At 60.3% G+C, this 18673-nt stretch overlaps 1 protein-coding gene across 1 annotated transcript in view; it reads right to left on the bottom strand.

Annotated features, from left to right (window-relative positions):
- MUC2 (mucin 2, oligomeric mucus/gel-forming) overlaps positions 1-18673 on the bottom strand; it is a 40551-nt gene that overhangs the window by 9625 nt on the left and 12253 nt on the right. Inside the window, exons 21-34 of the mRNA XM_064370287.1 lie at positions 18115-18225; positions 17854-18033; positions 17469-17708; positions 16200-16356; positions 15794-15925; positions 15015-15162; positions 12901-12944; positions 12303-12500; positions 11802-11819; positions 3019-11223; positions 2185-2373; positions 1705-1946; positions 1235-1409; positions 393-640 (exon numbers count right to left, since the gene is read on the bottom strand). Coding sequence (XP_064226357.1) covers positions 393-640; positions 1235-1409; positions 1705-1946; positions 2185-2373; positions 3019-11223; positions 11802-11819; positions 12303-12500; positions 12901-12944; positions 15015-15162; positions 15794-15925; positions 16200-16356; positions 17469-17708; positions 17854-18033; positions 18115-18225 — 10287 coding nt within the window. The remainder of the gene's footprint in view (positions 1-392; positions 641-1234; positions 1410-1704; positions 1947-2184; positions 2374-3018; positions 11224-11801; positions 11820-12302; positions 12501-12900; positions 12945-15014; positions 15163-15793; positions 15926-16199; positions 16357-17468; positions 17709-17853; positions 18034-18114; positions 18226-18673) is intronic.

Here is an 18673-nt window from a genome sequence, read left to right as displayed (position 1 = left end):
CCCCCGCGGACTGTGGAGCTCCTCGCAGGGGGCCAGGCTCCCTGGGCCTCCTGAGCCTCAGAACCAACGATCCCCTTGCAAGTAGGGGCATCTCAGCCAAGGGTGTGCAGAGCTCCGTCCCCCACTCTGTCCTCAGGAGGCAGCATCTGCTGCAGAGACTGTGCCCAGCAGGGCAGGCGTGCCAGCGATCAGGGGGCCCCTCCAGGATGCTCCTGGAGGACTGTGGGAAGAGCTGCTGTGTCCGAGAGCCAGGTGCCCACCTTGCCCCACCCTCCAGCCTGGGTCTGGGAGAGGCTGTGCCTGGCACCCCGCAGCGCAGTCCTCTGGCCCCATGGGGAACCACAGCGCATCGGGGCCTCCGTGCCAGCCGCCCGCGGCCGCACTGCGCCTACCTGCACCTGCATGGGCATCATCTGCACGGTCTTGACGAGCACCTCCTGGGTCTCGTGGCGCACGATGAGGGTGCGGGGGCAGGACACCCTGTCGTTGACATCGCAGTGGTAGTTGTCGATGTAGACGCCGAAGTTGTCCACAGTGGGGCTGACCTCCTCCACCAGCACGTAGGTGCAGTTGCCCTGGTAGCTGTAGTACAGCCCGTCGAAGGTGGTGTAGTGTGGGTCACCCCAGCCCGTGCAGTAGCCTGCGAGGGAGCCCGAGTGAGCACGCCGCCTGCGCCCCACCGGCCGGAGTCGGGTGCAAGGGCTGGGCCGGAGCACAGTCAGGAAGAGGCGGCAGGAAACTGGGGCCTGAACACCCGCTCCTGGGCGGGGGCCTGGGGACGTATGAGCTGCAGTGGCCCCAGAGCACCCACAGAGGCCAGACCGGTGTTCAAACCCCAGCTCAGCCCTCTCTTGCCTCAGAAGTACCCTTGCTCCAGGGAGGGGCCCTAAGTCCACCAGGCGAGCCCTCCGCCTGCCCAGGCCCCCCACCCCTCACAATGGGGCAAAAGCAGGACTGTGAGAAGTCCCTCAGACAGCACCTGGCCTCAGTGAACACAGCAATTGGGTCTGTCCCCAAGGAGCCTCAGCCCTTCTGTCCCCCAGAGACAGGCCCTGCAGCCCCCACCCACAGAGAGGGCAGGAGACTCGGGGAGGGGAGGAGATGCAGCCTCAGAGGGCAGGGGAAGGGGGATGGGGGGATGGGGGAACGGGGAGACGGGGGACGGGGGGGGACGGGGGATGGGGGATGGGGGAGGGCAGGAGACGGGGAGAGGGTCTGTGGGCCCCGGACTCACAGTCGCACTCCCAATGCCAGCAGCAGCCGTCGCTATCCATGACGCGCACGGGGGTGAGGCCGTTGGAGCAGGTGGGCATGGGCGGCGGCTCGCACTTCACCTCCATGATTTCCACCATGTTGTTGTACTTGCACGTGGCCATAAGGCAGTCACACAGCCACCAAGTCTCATTCTCCTGGCGGGGGGAGGTCAGGGACGGTCAGTGGGATGGGCACAGGATGGGGGGGTCCGCGCTTGGCAGGGGCGGGCACTGAGCTGGGAGGCTGGAGGCCGAGGTGGCTTCCACGTGTCTCACCACAGCCAGCCACCTCCCCAGGCATGGTGAGAAGGTGGAGGGTGGACCCCGCACCCAAGGGGCTGCAGGAGGCCTCGGCCCTCAGATGACCGGCAGGAAGTGGTGCCCGGGGCCTCGGGTGCCCGGACCTGCTGCACTCAGCACCATGGGGACAGAGCCGCCTGCAGCCACTGACCTGCCTGGGAGGATCAAAGTCTGGGCACTCGGGGGGCTTGGTGCTGGGTGCGGGCTTGGTACTGGGCGCAGGCTTGGAGGGCGTGGGCGTGGGCTTGGAGGGCATGGGTGTCGGCTTGGAGGGCGTGGGCGTTGGGGAGGGCATGGACGGGCAGGACCAGTTATAGATCTCCAAGGTGCAGTTCAGCGAGCAGTTTACAAAGTAGCAGGTGTCCCCGAGAGTGCCATTGTACACCTCCTCGCCTGCGAGGGGAGAGACCCATGCTCACGCATCCAGAGGCAGGGCTGGCCGCTGACCATGTGGCGGGTTCCCACAGAGGCCACCCAAGGGAAGCCAGGCCCTGGACACAGCCACCCTCGACCGCAGCTGCCTCCTGAGATGCCCCCACTGTGACCTCAGCCCTGGCGCCTGACCCATCGGTACGTGCTGGGGCCAAAACCAGCCTCGGCCGCCCGAGCGCAGGGTGTGAAGCCCGAGTACCTGGTGCATAGTAGGTGTCGTTCAGGACACAGCATGTAATTGTGGTGCCGGTCACCAGGCTTGTGGTCGTGATGATGCTGGACGTGGAGATTGGGGTGGGTGTGGGGGTCCAGGCGCTGGTGGTCGTCCGTGCAGTGCTGGGGGTGGTGGGTGAAGGTGACCCAGTTGTGGTGCCTCGTGTGGGGGTGCCTGTGAGAGTGGGGGCCACGAGTGAGGGCTGTGGCACTGCGCATCACAGACACTGCCGCGGGGTCCCCACCGCCACTCCCCAGCTGTAAGGGACACAGACGGCTGAGTGGGTGGTGGTACCGGAGGACCAGGGCCTGCCACCCACCTCCCAGGCCCTCGGAGTCACTGGGGAGGTGGACTGCCAGGGCCGGCAACACCACGCCCTAGAGTCTTGGGAGCCCGCAGACGACCCGGCGCTCCGGCAGCACCACGGCTTGCTGGACACGCCAACTGCCAGTAAGAGGTGTCCAGAAGGCACTGGCTGCGGGACACCGTCTGCTGGGGAGAGGCCCCGAGGCCTGAGGAGGGCATGCAGCCAGAAGCAGGGGGACCTGCAGGCCCTCACTGGCAGCCTTTCTCCGCCCCTGCAGCTTGGTGGGCTCCCACAGTGCCACATCACTCAGCAGGGCCCCTGAAGAAGGCTGTCCCATGGGAGAGCGGGTCAGCTTTGGCTGGCTCGTGTCAGCGGCTCCTGCCCACACGGTAACTGGGCTTGGTGAGCAGGGAGGCACCCAGAGCCTGCCTAGAGCCTTCCTGGGACAGTCCTGCCTGGCACACGGGAGGAGGAAGCACTGCAGGCAGGAGGAATCCAGCGGCTCTACTTACCTGGAGGGGCCGTGGTGGTGCCAGGCGGTGGGGATGGGGTGCGGCCTCCCGTCGTGGTGGCCGTGGGTGTTGTGGGTGTGGAGGGTGGGGCCGTGCTGGTCGTCTTCGTGGCAGGCAGTGGGGTACTGAGAAGGGTGCTTGACTCCGTCGGAGGGGAGGAGGTGGACCGAGAGGTCTGAGGAGCTGAGGACTCAGGTGGGGGTTTCGATGTGGTTGACTGAGCAATGGGGGTTGTGCCGGTGGAGGTGGGGGGCTCTGTGCTTAAAGTGGTGGGTGTTGGGGTTGGGGTCACTGTCGTGGTGGTGGTGGGTGTTGTGGTTGTGGTCTCGGTAGTGGTTGGAGGACTGGGAGTGGTGGTTGTGGTGGTTGATGGAGGGCTGGGTGTGGTGGTTGTGGTGGTTGGTGGAGGGCTGGGGGTTGGAGGGCTGCGAGTCGTGGTTGGTGGCATGGTGGTTGTGGTTGATGGAGGACTAGGAGTGGTGGTTGTGGTGGTTGATGGAGAACCAGGTGTTGGAGGACTAGGAGTGTTGGTGGCGGTGATGGTTGGTGAAGGGGTGGTTGTGGTGGTTGATGGAGAACCAGGGGTTGGAGGACTAGGAGTGGTGGTGGTTGTGGTGGTCGGTGGAGGGCTGGGAGTGGTGGTTGGTGGAGGGGTGGTCGTGGTTGATGGAGGGCTGGGAGTGGTGGTTGTGGTGGTTGTGGTGGTTGTGGTGGTTGGTGGAGAGGCAGTTGTGGTGGTGGATGGAGGGCTGGGGGTTGGAGAGCTAGGAGTCGTGGTTGGTGGAGTGGTGGTTGTGGTTGATGGAGGACTAGGAGTGGTGGTTGTGGTGGTTGATAGAGAACCAGGGGTTGGAGGACTAGGAGTGGTGGTGGTTGTGGTGGTTGGTGAAGGGGTGGTTGTGGTGGTTGATGGAGAACCAGGGGTTGGAGGACTAGGAGTGGTGGTGGTTGTGGTGGTCGGTGGAGGGCTGGGAGTGGTGGTTGGTGGAGGGGTGGTCGTGGTTGATGGAGGGCTGGGAGTGGTGGTTGTGGTGGTTGTGGTGGTTGGTGGAGAGGCGGTTGTGGTGGTGGATGGAGGGCTGGGAGTGGTGGTTAGTGGAGTGGTGGTAGTGGTGGATGATGGAGGGCTGGGGGTTGGAGAGCTAGGAGTCGTGGTTGGTGGAGTGGTGGTTGTGGTTGATGGAGGACTAGGAGTGGTGGTTGTGGTGGTTGATGGAGAACCAGGTGTTGGAGGACTAGGAGTTGTGGTGGTTGTGGTGGTTGGTGAAGGGGTGATTGTGGTGGTTGATGGAGAACCAGGGGTTGGAGGAGTAGGAGTGGTGGTGGTTGTAGGGGTCGGTGGAGGGCTGGGAGTGGTGGTTGGTGGAGGGGTGGTCGTGGTTGATGGAGGGCTGGGAGTGGTGGTTGTGGTGGTTGTGGTGGTTGGTGGAGAGGCGGTTGTGGTGGTGGATGGAGGGCTGGAAGTGGTGGTTAGTGGAGTGGTGGTAGTGGTGGATGATGGAGGGCTGGGGGTTGGAGAGCTAGGAGTCGTGGTTGGTGGAGTGGTGGTTGTGGTTGATGGAGGACTAGGAGTGGTGGTTGTGGTGGTTGATGGAGAACCAAGTGTTGGAGGACTAGGAGTGGTGGTGGTTGTGGTGGTTGGTGGAGGGCTGGGAGTGGTGGTTGGTGGAGGGGTGGTTGTGGTTGATGGAGGGCTGGGAGTGGTGGTTGTGGTGGTTGGTGGAGAGGTGGCTGTGGTGGTGGAAGGAGGGCTGGGAGTGGTGGTTAGTGGAGTGGTGGTTGTGGTGGATGATGGAGGGCTGGGGGTTGGAGAGCTAGGAGTCGTGGTTGGTGAAGTGGTGGTTGCAGTTAATGGAGGACTAGGAGTGGTGGTTGTGGTGGTTGGTGGAGGGGTGGTTGTGGTGGTTGATGGAGAACCAGGGGTTGGAGGACTAGGAGTGGTGGTGGTTGTGGTGGTTGGTGGAGGGCTGGGAGTGGTGGTTGGTGGAGGGGTGGTTGTGGTTGATGGAGGGTTGGGAGTGGTGGTTGTGGTGGTTGGTGGAGAAGTGGTTGTGGTGGTGGATGGAGGGCTGGGAGTGGTGGTTAGTGGAGTGGTGGTTGTGGTGGATGATGGAGGGCTGGTGCTTGGAGAGCTAGGAGTCGAGGTTGGTGGAGTGGTGGTTGTGGTTGATGGAGGACTAGGAGTGGTCGTTGTGGTGGTTGATGGAGAACCAGGTGTTGGAGGACTAGGAGTGGTGGTGGTTGTCTTGGTTGGTGAAGGACTGGTTGTGGTGGTTGATGCAGAACCAGGGGTTGGAGGACTAGGAGTGGTGATGGTTGTGGTGGTTGGTGGAGGGCTGGGAGTGGTGGTTGGTGGAGGGGTGGTTCTGGTTGATGGAGGGCTGAGACTGGTGGTTGGTGGAGGAGTGGTTGTGGTTGATGGAGGGCTGGGAGTGGTGGTTGTGGTGGTTGGTGAAGGAGTGGTTGTGGTGGTTGATGGAGAACCAGGGGTTGGAGGACTAGGAGTGGTAGTGGATGTGGTGGTTGGTGGAGGGCTGGGAGTGGTGGTTGGTGGAGGGGTGGTTGTGGTTGATGGAGGGCTGGGAGTGGTGGTTGTGGTGGTTGGTGGAGAGGTGGTTGTGGTGGTGGATGGAGGGCTGGGAGTGGTGGTTAGTGGAGTGGTGGTTGTGGTGGATGATGGAGGGCTGGGGCTTGGAGAGCTAGGAGTCGTGGTTGGTGGAGTGGTGGTTGCAGTTAATGGAGGACTAGGAGTGGTGGTTGTGGTGGTTGGTGGAGGGGTGGTTGTGGTGGTTGATGGAGAACCAGGGGTTGGAGGACTAGGAGTGGTGGTGGTTGTGGTGGTTGGTGGAGGGCTGGGAGTGGTGGTTGGTGGAGGGGTGGTTGTGGTTGATGGAGGGCTGGGAGTGGTGGTTGTGGTGGTTGGTGGAGAGGTGGTTGTGGTGGTGGATGGAGGGCTGGGAGTGGTGGTTAGTGGAGTGGTGGTTGTGGTGGATAATGGAGGGCTGGTGCTTGGAGAGCTAGGAGTCGAGGTTGGTGGAGTGGTGGTTGTGGTTGATGGAGGACTAGGAGTGGTCGTTGTGGTGGTTGATGGAGAACCAGGTGTTGGAGGACTAGGAGTGGTGGTGGTTGTCGTGGTTGGTGAAGGAGTGGTTGTGGTGGTTGATGCAGAACCAGGGGTTGGAGGACTAGGAGTGGTGATGGTTGTGGTGGTTGGTGGAGGGCTGGGAGTGGTGGTTGGTGGAGGGGTGGTTGTGGTTGATGGAGGGCTGGGAGTGGTGGTTGGTGGAGGGGTGGTTGTGGTTGATGGAGGGCTGGGAGTGGTGGTTGTGGTGGTTGGTGGAGAGGTGGTTGTGGTGGTGGATGGAGGGCTGGGAGTGGTGGTTAGTGGAGTGGTGGTTGTGGTGAATGATGGAGGGCTGGGGCTTGGAGAGCTAGGAGTCGTGGTTGGTGGAGTGGTGGTTGCAGTTAATGGAGGACTAGGAGTGGTGGTTGTGGTGGTTGGTGGAGGGGTGGTTGTGGTGGTTGATGGAGAACCAGGGGTTGGAGGACTAGGAGTGGTGGTGGTTGCGGTGGTTGGTGGAGCGCTGGGAGTGGTGGTTGGTGGAGGGGTGGTTGTGGTTGATGGAGGGCTGGGAGTGGTGGTTGTGGTGGTTGGTGGAGAGGTGGTTGTGGTGGTGGATGGAGGGCTGGGAGTGGTGGTTAGTGGAGTGGTGGTTGTGGTGGATGATGGAAGGCTGGGGCTTGGAGAGCTAGGAGTCGTGGTTGGTGGAGTGGTGCTTGTGGTTGATGGAGGACTAGGAGTGGTGATTGTGGTGGTTGATGGAGAACCAGGTGTTGGAGGACTAGGAGTGGTGGTGGTTGTGGTGGTTGGTGAAGGGGTGGTTGTGGTGGTTGATGCAGAACCAGGGGTTTGAGGACTAGGAGTGGTGGTGGTTGTGGTGGTTGGTGGAGGGCTGGGAGTGGTGGTTGGTGGAGGGGTGGTCGTGGTTGATGGAGGACTGGTAGTGGTGGTTGTGGTGGTTGGTGGAGAGGTGGTTGTGGTGGTGGATGGAGGGCTGGGAGTGGTGGTTAGTGGAGTGGTGGTTGTGGTGGATGATGGAGTGCTGGGGGTTGGAGAGCTGAGAGTCGTGGTTGGTGGAGTGGTGGTTGTGGTTGATGGAGGACTAAGAGTGGTGGTTGTGGTGGTTGGTGGAGGGGTAGTTGTGGTGGTTGATGGAGAACCAGGGGTTGGAGGACTAAGAGTGGTGGTGGTTGTGGTGGTTGGTGGAGAGGTGGTTGTGGTGGTGGATGGAGGGCTGGGAGTGGTGGTTAGTGGAGTGGTGGTTGTGGTGGATGATGGAGGGCTGGGGGTTGGAGGACTAGGAGTCGTGGTTGGTGGAGTGGTGGTTGCAGTTAATGGAGGACTAGGAATGGTGGTTGTGGTGGTTGGTGGGGTGGTGGTTGTGGTGGTTGATGGAGAACCAGGCGTTGGAGGACTAGGAGTGGTGGTGGTTGTGGTGGTTGGTGGAGGGCTGGGAGTGGTGGTTGGTGGAGGGGTGGTTGTGGTTGATGGAGGGCTGGGAGTAGTGGTTGTGGTGGTTGACTGAGGGTTGGGGGTTGGAGGGCTGGGAGTGGTTGTTGTGGTGGTTGGTGGAGGGGTAGTTGTGGTGGTTGATGGAGAACCAGGGGTTGGAGGACTAGGAGTGGTGGTGGTTGTGGTGGTTGGTGGAGTGGTGGTTGTGGTGGTTGACTGAGGGCTGGGGGTTGGAGGGCTGGGAGTGGTGGTTGGTGGAGGGGTAGTTGTGGTTGATGGAGGACTGAGAGTGGTGGTTGTGGTGGTTGGTGGAGAGGTTGTTCTGGTGGTGGATGGAGGGCTGGGAGTGGTGGTTAGTGGAGAGGTGGTTGCGGTGGATGATGGAGGGCTGGGGGTTGGAGAGCTAGGAGTTGTGGTTGGTGGAGGGGTGGTTGTGGTGGTTGATGGAGGGCTGGAGGTTGGAGGGCTGGGAGTGGTGGTTGGTGGAGGGGTGGTTGTGGCTGATGGAGGGCTGGGAGGGGTGGTTGTGGTGGTTGGTGGAGAGGTGGTCGTGGTGGTGGATGGAAAGCTGGGAGTTGGAGGACTAGGAGTGGTGGTTGTGGTGGTTTGTGGAGGGGTGGTTGTGGTGGTTGATGGAGAACCAGGAGTTGGAGGACTAGGAGTGGTTGTGGTTGTGGTGGTTGGTGGAGGGCTGGGAGTGGTGGTTGGTGGAGGAGTGGTTGTGGTTGATGGAGGGCTGGGAGTGGTGGTTGGTGGAGGAGTGGTTGTGGTTGATGGAGGGCTGGGAGTGGTGGTTGTGGTGGTTGGTGGAGAGATGGTTGTGGTGGTGGATGGAAAGCTGGGAGTTGGAGAACTAGGAGTGGTGGTTTTAGTGGTTTGTGGAGGGGTGGTTGTGGTGGTTGATGGAGAACTAGGGGTTGGAGGACTAGGAGTGGTTGTGGTTGCGGTGATTGGTGGAGGGCTGGGAGTGGTGGTTGGTGGAGGGGTGGTTGTGGTTGATGGAGGGCTGGGAGTGGTGGTTGTGGTGGTTGGTGGAGAGATGGTCGTGGTGGTGGATGGAGAGCTGGGAGTTGGAGGGCTCGGAGTGGTGGTTAGTGGAGTGGTGGTTGTGGTGGATGATGGAGGACTAGGTGTTGGAGAGCTGGGAGTCGTGGTTGGTGGAGTGGTGGTTGTGGTTGATGGAGGGCTAGGAGTGGTGGTTGTGGTGGTTGATGGAGGACTGTGGGTTGGAGGACTAGTAGTTGTGGTTGTGGTGATTGGTGGAGGAGTGGTTGTGGTTGATGGAAGGCTGGGAGTGGTGGTTGTGGTGGTTGGTGGAGAGGTGGTTGTGGTGGTGGATGAAGGGCTGAGAGTGGTGGTTAGTGGAGTGGTGGTTGTGGTGGATGATGGACGGCTGGGGGTTGGAGGGCTGGGAGTTGTGGTTGATGGAGTGGTGGTCGTGGTGGTTGATGGAGGGGTAGGAGTAGTGGTCGTGGTGTTTGGTGGAGCGGTGGTCATGGTGGTGGATGGAAAGCTTGGAGTTGGAGGACTAGGAGTGGTGGTTGTGGTGGTTTGTGGAGGGGTGGTTGTGGTGGTTGATGGAGAACCAGGGGTTGGAGGACTAGGAGTGGTTGTGGTTGTGGTGGTTGGTGGAGAGCTGGGAGTGGTGGTTGGTGGAGGGGTGGTTGTAGGTGATGGAGGACTGGGAGTGGTGGTTGTGGTAGTTGGTGGAGAGGTGGTTGTGGTGGTGGATGGAGGTCTGGGAGTGGTGGTTAGTGGAGTGGTGGTTGTGGTGGATGATGGAAGGCTGGGGTTTGGAGGGCTGGGAGTTGTGGTTGGTGGAGTGGTGGTCGTGGTGGTTGATGGAGGGCTGGGAGTCGTGGTTGGTGGAGGGCTAGTGGGGCCACACTCACAGCACTGAATGTTGATCTCATAGTTGAGGCAGAAGGGCATAGGGATGTCCCCACCTGGCTTTTGGTCTTCATTTTTGCATACCAGGCCCACAGAGACGTTACACAGCACTGTTTGTCCAAGCTGTCCAATGGGAACATCAGGATACATGGTGGCTCTGCAAGAGATGTTAGCTGCCCAGCCTCCTTCACAGGTGTCTCCAATCAATTCCTTATCTCCACCTTGTATGGTAAAGTTAGGTTTTCCGGAATCCAGCCAGCCAGTCCAATGGCAGACAGGCACACACGGGGTTGTTGAGGATGGTGAAGATGGAGGGCTGGGAGCGGTGGTTGTGATGGTTGGTGGAGCAGTGGTCATGGTGGTTGATGGAGGGCTGAGGGTTGGAGGGCTGGGAGTGGTGGTTGGTGAAGGGGTAGTTGTGGTTGATGGAGGGCTGGGAGTGGTGGTTGTGGTGGTTGGTGGAGTGGTGGTTGTGGTAGATGATGGAGGGCTGGGAGTTGGAGGGCTGGGAGTGGTGGTTGTAGTGGTTGGTGGAGGGGTGGTTGTGGTGGTTGATGGAGGGCTGGGGGTTGAAGGGCTGGGAGTGGAGGTTGTGGTGGTTGGTGGAGTGGTGGTTGTGGTAGATGATGGAGGGCTGGGGGTTGAAGGGCTGGGAGTGGTGGTTGGTGGAGCAGTGGTCATGGTGGTTGATGGAGGGCTGGGAGGGGTTGTTGTGGTGGTTGGTGGAGGGGTGGTTGTGGTGGTTGATGGAGGGCTGGGAGGGGTGGTTGTGGTGGTTGGTGGAGGGCTGGGAGTTGGAGGGCTGGGAGTGGTAGTTGGTGGTATGGTGGTTGTTGGAGGGCTGGGAGTGGTGGTTGGTGGAGCAGTGGTCGTGGTGGTTGATGGAGGGCTGGGAGTGGTGGTCGTGGTGGTTGGTGGAGTGATGGTCGTGGTGGTTGATGGAGGGCTGGGAGGGGTGGTTGTGGTGGTTGGTGGAGGAGTGGGGGTTGGAGGGCTGGTAGTGGTGGTTGTGGTAGATGATGGAGGGCTGGGGGTTGAAGGGCTGGGAGTGGTGGTTGGTGGAGCAGTGGTCGTGGTAGTTGATGGAGGGATGGGAGGGGTGGTTGTGGTGGTTGGTGGAGTGGTGGTTGTGGTGGTTGATGGAGGGCTGGGAGGGGTGGTTGTGGTGGTTGGTGGAGTGATGGTCGTGGTGGTTGATGGAGGGCTGGGAGGGGTGGTTGTGGTGGTTGGTGGAGGGGTGGGGTTTGGAGGGCTGGGAGTGGCGGTTGGTGGAGCAGTGGTCGTGGTAGTTGATGGTGGGATGGGAGTGGTGGTTGTGGTGGTTGGTGGAGTGGTGGTTGTGGTGGTTGATGGAGGGCTGGGAGGGGTGGTTGTGGTGGTTGGTGGAGGGGTGGGGGTTGGAGGGCTGGGAGTGGTGGTTAGTGGAGCAGTGGTCGTGGTGGTTGATGGAGGGATGGGAGTGGTGGTTGTGGTGGTTGATGGAAGGCTGGGAGTGGCAGTTGGTGGAGAGGAGACGCAGCCAGGTATGGGCAGGCAACAATTGACACGTATCTTGTAGTCGTAACACAGTCCAAATGGTCCATTTCCAAACTGGTCTTCATTCTTGCAAATGAACCCAACGGAGAGGTCACACTGCACCTTCTGGCCCAGCTCCTCCAAGCTGAGGTGTGGCTCCTTGACAGACCTGCACTCGATGTCCTCAGGGGCGCTGCAGACCCCATCAAACGTCTCTCGGTCACCACCGTCACTGCTGCTGCTGGGGTCGTTCTCATTGATCCAGTCAGACCAGAAGCAGCACGGCTCTAGGGAAGCAAAACCCAGCTCTGGTGACTCACTCCTAGGGAGAGGCACCTCCAGGAGGCCACCTGGATTCAGAGGACCCGGGGACCTCCATGCCCGTCCCCCAGATGCAACCTCTCTTTCCCCGGCCTTGCCAAAAACCGGAGTGCAGGGCCAGAGAGCTCAGGGCTGGACACCACTTCCATCCTCATTTTGCAGCTGAAAACCTGTGCCCAGAGAGATGGGGCCACCCAGGGCCACACCTGGGGTGACGGACCCTTTCCTCGGCTATTTTCGATACTTTTTTCAAGGAATGAATAGCAAGAGAACCACCCATTCCAGTAAGGAAGTGTGCCTGAGCTTTGTCTCCACTCTTAACCAGCAATATTGTCACCCACAGCCACTCAGGTCCCGCTTGAGTCACTGGCCTCAGCAAACCATGAACCAAGTCCCCAAAATACACCCATCTTGGGTCCGTAAGCAGAGGAGTGCAGCCCCACCGGCCTCACGTCTGGGCCTGAAGGAAGCGCCCTGCAGGTGATTTTGCAAACTTCGCTCCTCCCACCCTGTGTTCACCATGAATATCGTCACCGTCACTTACCCGGAGTTGTCGATGAAACTGCAACAAAGCAGGAAGAAAAGAGAACGTCATTATATAGTTCGAGATCTTTGAAAATCTTGCCTTAATTTTTAAAGCTTCTTTTTTCTGTGGCTGTTGGGTAGGAGCTAGGATGTCAACCAGAACAAATGCAGGGGCATATAAGGAAATTTCTCTGATTTCTCTAACCCTGAGGGATATTTTCCTGCTGGTTTTCAGAAATCTCCTCAAGTCATCACCATGACCTGGGTTTGGGGATGTGGTCAGGATGCTACCATCTCAACTCACCAGGCGAGGGGAACCAGGGCACGATCTCTGCCCCCCACCCCATCCTGCCCAGTGCACAGAAATGTGACTGTCACCTTACTCTGCAGCTGCTGTGCACAGGGCAGAGCCTGGCTGCACCGGACCAGGGCCTGCCCCTGAAAGAGCCCTCTGTGCCGGAGGCTGGATGCAGGGGAAGGTGAAAGCCCGAGGAAGCACAGGGGCACCAGGGGGCCTCACCTGTGCTGGGGGTCGGGGTGGTGGTGGTGGTGAAGGTGGTGGGGGTGGTGGGGAAGGTGACCGTGGTGAAGGTGGTCAGCGTGGACGGGCGTGGCGTAGTGGACACACAGATGTTGAAATGCTTCTCCACCGTCCCATTGGGGCCACAGATCTCCCAGTAGCAGAAGGCGCCATCCTGGGTCTCATTGAGAATCTTTCCTGGGGATGAGGGTGAGGCCAAGGGTCACCTCATCAGGAGCAGGGTTGGGGGAAGGCGAGTGTGCCCAAGCTCCCACAAGTGGAAGGCAAATGCCCCAGTGGGACTGCCTTTGCCCCGGAGCCCCTCTCTGAATAAAGGGAATCCCATCGGAACACTGAAGCTGGGTCATGGGAGAGGGCGATGGAGATTCCCCACAGGGCACCGGCACCCCAGAAAAGAGACAAATGTGTTACAGGAGCCCGACGGGGCTCACGCACATCAGAGCTGGAGCCAAGCCAGTGGGGGGAACCCAAGGGGCAGAACACGGGAAAAGACCGGCACCCCCCACCCATCCAAGCTCCACAGGCTTCCCGGGGATGGGCCCGTCTACCGCAGGGCTGGGGGCGAAGGGCAGCTCACCTTCCTCCGGCCTGCAGACAACTTGGGAGGAGTCGGTGCACATGCTGCAAAGCAAGCAGACAGCTGCAGGTCCACCCCATGACAGCACGCCTGCCCCGCCCAGCCCCCAGCATTCCCCCTGGCATCCCCCCACGACCGGCATCCCTATGCTGTGCCAGCCCTGCTCAGACCTCTGGTATCCCCATGCAGCCAGTGCCGAGCCCAAAGCCCCTGGGCACTTCCCCAAAAGCCAGCTCCGGAAGAGCCCCCCATTGGGTCCTAACTGTGGGAACAGAGCAGAGACAAGGAGAGGAAGGAAAAGCCAGGATGGGATGAGAACAGGAGACCCCGCCCCAGACCCAGAGGACGGGATGAGGACAGGAGACCCCGCCCCAGACCCAGAGGACAGGATGAGAGGACAGGAGACCCCGCCCCAGCGAGGCAGGGACTGGTGCCTCCATGGCCTGGCTCCCGTGTGCCTGCGTGGCTATGTGCCTGTGTGTGACCGTGTGTCTGTGTCCATGCATGTGTGACTGTGAGTGTGTGACTGCGTCTGAGTGTGTGCCTGGGTATCTGTGTCTAGGCATGTGTACACGTGACTGTGTGTGCATGTGTGACTGTAAGTGTGTGACTGTGTGACTATGTGTGCATGTGTGACTATGTGTGCATGTGTGACTGTGTGACTGAAGTATGTGCATGTGTGACTGTGTGACTGTGAGTGTGTGACTGTGTGAGTACATGCCTGGGTATCTGTGTCTAGGCATGTGTACACGTGTGACTGTGTGTGCATGTGTGACTGTGACTGAGGTGTGTGACTATGTGTGCATGTGTGACTGTGTGACTGAAGTATGTGCATGTGTGACTGTGCGACTGTGAGTGTGTGACTGTGTGAGTACGTGCCTGGGTATCTGTGTCTAGGCATGTGTACACATGTGACTGTGTGTGCATGTGTGACTGTGACTGAGGTGACTGTGTGACTATGTGTGCATGTGTGATTGTGTGACTGTGACTGTGTGACTGTGTGAGTACGTGCCTGGGTATCTGTGCCTAGGCATGTGTACACGTGTGACTGTGTGTGCATGTGTGACTGTGACTGAAGTGTGTGACTGTGTGACTATGTGTGCATGTGTGACTGTGTGACTGTGAGTGTGTGATTGTGTGAGTATGTGCCTGGATATCTGTGTCTAGGCATGTGTACACATGTGACTGTGTGTGCATGTGTGACTGTGACTGAGGTGTGTGACTGTGTGACTATGTGTGCATGTGTGACTGTGTGACTGTGAGTGTGTGACTGTGTGAGTATGTGCCTGGGTATCTGTGTCTAGGCATGTGTACACGTGTGACTGTGTGTGCATGTGGTGCACTGTATGACTGTGACTGTGCCTGCATGTCCGTACCCATACACGTGTGCCAGTGTTCATGTGTGACTGTGAGAGTGTGTGCATGTGTAACTGTGTGACTGAGTGTGTATGGTGTGACTGTGACTGTGTGTGCCTGTATGTTGGTATCTGTGCATGTGTTCATGTGTGACAGAGTGTATGCATGGTGTGACTGTGTGCATGGTGTGACTGTGTGTGTGACCGTGTGGCTGTGTGTCTGCATGTGTGACTATGTGTGCATGTGTGACTGTGACTGTGAGTGTATGCATGTGTGACTGTGTGACTGTGTGTGTATGGTGTGATTGTGACTGTGTGTGCCTGTATGTTGGTATCTGTGCATGTGTTCATGTGTGACTGAGAGTGTATGGATGGTGTGACTGTGAGTGTGTGACCATGTGGCTGTGTGTCTGCGTGTGTGACTGTGTGTGCATGTATGACTGTGTGACTCAGCATGTGTGTATGTTGTGACTGTGAGTATGCATGTATGACTGTGTGCATGTGTGACTGTGTCTGCACATGTGACTGCATGACTGTGTGTGCATGTGTGACTGTGTGTGCCTGCATGTCAGCATCCATGCATGTGTGAATTGGGCGTGTGTGTGACTGTGTGTGCACATGGTATGCTGTGTGCATTTGTGTGCATGTGCACTCATGTAGAATGGTTGTGTGTTAATGCATTGTGTGCTCACATGTGTGTGTGTACCCATGTGCCCATATGTGCAGCTCCCCAGACCCCCTGCCACATGGCTTAGGTACCAGGACTTGCAGATCTCCTCAGTGGGAACTGATGCTCCAGGTGGGTAGTGGGTGTCCTCTATGTAGCAGCCACATTTGTCCGCAGTGACACACTTCTTCAGGTCCTCGTCATAGATGGGCCTGTCCTTGGGGCACCGGGGGTAGCAGCCTGGTGGACACAGGGCATGGAGTTGGGACCACCGCAGTCCACCACACCCCACCCACCGCACCCACCCTGGCAGGCCCTTCTCTGGAGGATGCCCCTCTGGGAAGCCCGGGGATTAGAAAGGCAAGACCTGGATCTCCCCCTGCACTGTGCCCGAACACTGCCCTGCCCGCAGAAGGGCCCTGCCCAGTCTCAAGAGCAGCCCTGAGTCCCAAGACCCACATTCCTCTCCCATGGCAGAATTCTCCTTCCCAAATTTCCCACCACACCCTCCTTCACGTCACTGGTTCTCAGCTCAGATGCCAGCACCCACCGGGGCCTCCGCTGACCTGTGCCTGAAATGTTCCCCAACCCACCCTGCTCTGCACAGACCTTAGTACCTCCCACCCCATCACTTCCGGTTTCTGCGCCAGCCTGCTTCCCTCCTGATCCTGCAGCAAGGGGAGCCTGGCTGCCCTGGGCCGAGGGTGCCCTGAGGGTCAGGCCTCCCTCCACGTGTTCCCATAGGTCTCCAGGCAACATCAGCCTTCAACCCCACATGGCCAGGCCTGTGTGCCATCACCCCTCCAGGCCCACCCCACTCACCCTCCAGCCTCATCTGCCGTCATCCCCCCACCAGGCCTGCCCCACTCACCCTCCAGGTAGGACACGGAGATGTTGGAGTGAATGCCATTGATGGTCCTGCAGGTCTCGAAGCTCCGGTTCCCACACGGTTCATAGTGCCACTCACACTCATGCGGAGGGTTGTAGTAGTCACAGAATATGGCTGGGGGGAGGGGGGCGGGGTCAGATGCCAGGGGTGGGGGCTCAGGCATGGGCCAGAATGAGGCAAATCTGGGGTGGGGGGCTGGGGCACAGAAACATCAAGCCTGTTCTGCCATCCCAGGTCCATGGGGCCCCAAAGAAGGACGCCAGGGAGGTTGGGGAAAGGGTGGTGATGCACACCTATCACCTGGATGGGCGCAGAGTGCCACCCCAGCCCACAGGGCAGCCCTCCCAGCCCCCCTCCTAGCCCCAGGTCCAGTTCGGGGGGCTCTTACGGCACAGGTCCGGCGTCCTCCAGAACACGCAGGCCTCTGCTTTGGTACACTCCTGGGCGTAGGAGGCCACAGCGGAGCAGAAGCACTCACAGTCCCCGCCAGTGTCACAGGAGCATGAGTCGTGCACACAGGCCTCGTAGAAGGGCATGGGGTCCACCTGCGGAAAAGACCCTGGTGTGCCCTGGGCCCGTGCTGCCTTCGTGGGGCCAGGACTTCTCCGGTGCTCTAGAGCTCAGGACACTGAGGCTGCCCCTGCTCCTGTGACAGGGCACATCACCTGGGGCCCCAGCAGGGCCAACCTCTGGGAGAAGCTCCAGACACCTGTCCACCGTGGCTGTGCGGACCTGTCACCCAGCCCCTCAGCGTCCTTGGCTGCAACACGGCCATCCTAGAACCCACCCTCCCCACACTCCCTGCAGCAGGGGGCGAGTGGGCCTAGCGGGGGTGAGGCTGCATGTCCTTTCTCCCTCCAGGTGAGTGTCTGAGTCTGGGAGGCAGAGGGAGGCTGGGGGTCCAGCCCAGGGTCTCAAAGGGAAGGCTGATTACATGGTCACGTGACCTAAGGATGCAGCAGCCAGAGCCAAAGCTGGAGGACAAGCGCTGCGTAGCAGTGCAGCAGGGCGACCCCGAATGTGCCCACTGAGCATGTGGAGAAGTCCCCTAGCTCCAGGGGTACCTAAGACACCACCCTGCTGTGACCACGCCCTGATCAGTAACATGCTCTACTAGGCCCTAACCATGTCCAAGGTCAGCCCATAGTGCCACTCTGCCTGGGCGGCCCCGCCCATGGCCCCGCCCATGGCCCCGCCCACAGCCACAGCCACCTATAGACCTGTGCTGACTACAGTTGGCCCCGCCCATGGCCCCGCCCACAGCCACAGCCCACCTATAGTGCTGCGCTGCCTATAGTCAGCCCCACCCATGGCCCCACCCACAGCCACAGCCCACCTATAGCACTGCTATGCCTACAGTCAGTCCCGCCCACAGCCACAGCCCACCTATAGCGCTGCGCTGCCTACAGTCAGTCCCGCCCACAGCCACAGCCCACCTATAGTGCTGCGCTACCTATAGTCAGCCCCGCCCATGGCCCCACTCACAGCCACAGCCCACCTATAGCACTGCTGTGCCTACAGTTGGCCCCGCCCATGGCCCCACCCACAGCCACAGCCCACCTATAGCACTGCTCTGCCTACAGTCGGTCCCGCCCACAACCACAGCCCACCTACAGCCCTTCCCTGCCTACTCTGCCCCTCCTGGCCGGCCCCCCACCTTGCTGTGGCAGATGCTGAACACACTGCTTTTGAGGATGCTGCACTGCTTCTCCGCCCAGGAGCGGCGGTGCGGGTTCAGGCTGCAGGGCTCGGGGTTGGCGCTCACGTCCGGGCAGGTGGGGGCCTCCTTCCAGCTGTTCCCGAAGTCCAGCTCACTGCTCACCACCATGTGGTCCCGCGTGGTGAAGTCGTTGTTGGAGCGGTCATCGAAGTTCCCACACAGGCCACACACGGTGCCCTGCAGGAGACAAGCATCCCGGGGACTCCGAAAAGGGACTGGAGGGAGGGCAGGGGCTTGTCCTGCAAACACTGGGGTACGGGATGTGGGGTGGGGGCGGCCAGGAGAGGACAGGGAGGACAGGGCAGGCAGGGAGGCAGCCCACCTTGTAGGAGGGAGCCAGCCTGATGAACACGGTGGTCCTCTTGTCCCAGATGACGATGATGCCCGTGCTGGACTCCACCACCAGGTACTGGCCCACCTCCCGCGTGGTGTAGGCCACGTGGCGACCCTCATCCCGCTGGATCACTACTCGATGCTTGTCTTCCAACTTCAGCTCCGTCCTCTGCCCGGAGGAGAGCCCCAGTCACTGGCTGGTCTGAGGGCCCCCCAGGGCTCACACGTTCCCGGGGCCGGCAGCACTCACCCCCATGAAGATTTTGATGGCCTTGGAGCAGGTGACTCCCGTGGTGCCACAGGGGACGTTCTCGGTGATGATGCTGAATGAACCCAGTGAGGAGTTCTGGCCGCAGTAGTCCTGGGGGCCACGAGGGGGAGGTCAGCCAGGACGGCTGGGCCCCAGGTACCCCCCAGGGCACACCCACCCTAGCTGGTGGGGCCACAGCCACTGGGCACACAAACCTGGCCCCGCTCCTGCCCATCCGGGGACCTGACCCAGCTGCAGGCCCATCCCTGGACCCCAGGGATCATGGTGCCTCAAAGGGCCGTGGGATTTGGATCTGGAGAGTCTCGTGGGCAGGGGCCTAGCCCTGGCCCTTACTCGGCTCCCCACATGGGTAACCTCAGTCCCCATGGCTGGGCGGTCAACCCCACCCACCTCGTGCACCCACAGGAGGGCCACAGAACTGGATGTTGCCGAGGGGATTTTACCACCCCCACCCACCCCTGGCTAGAAGGCCAAATCTCCCTGCAGGTGTGGGTCTGGGGCTGAGGAAAGGCCAGCCCTCCCAAGTCTCAGGGCTTCT

Source organism: Aotus nancymaae, unplaced genomic scaffold (assembly GCF_030222135.1).
Source record: "Aotus nancymaae isolate 86718 unplaced genomic scaffold, 86718_ANA_hifiasm-v0.15.2.pri h1tg000106l, whole genome shotgun sequence".
Lineage (NCBI taxonomy): Eukaryota > Metazoa > Chordata > Mammalia > Primates > Aotidae > Aotus > Aotus nancymaae.
The sequence above is the reverse complement of the archived record's forward strand: the minus strand, read 5'-3'. Positions and strand labels throughout refer to the sequence as shown.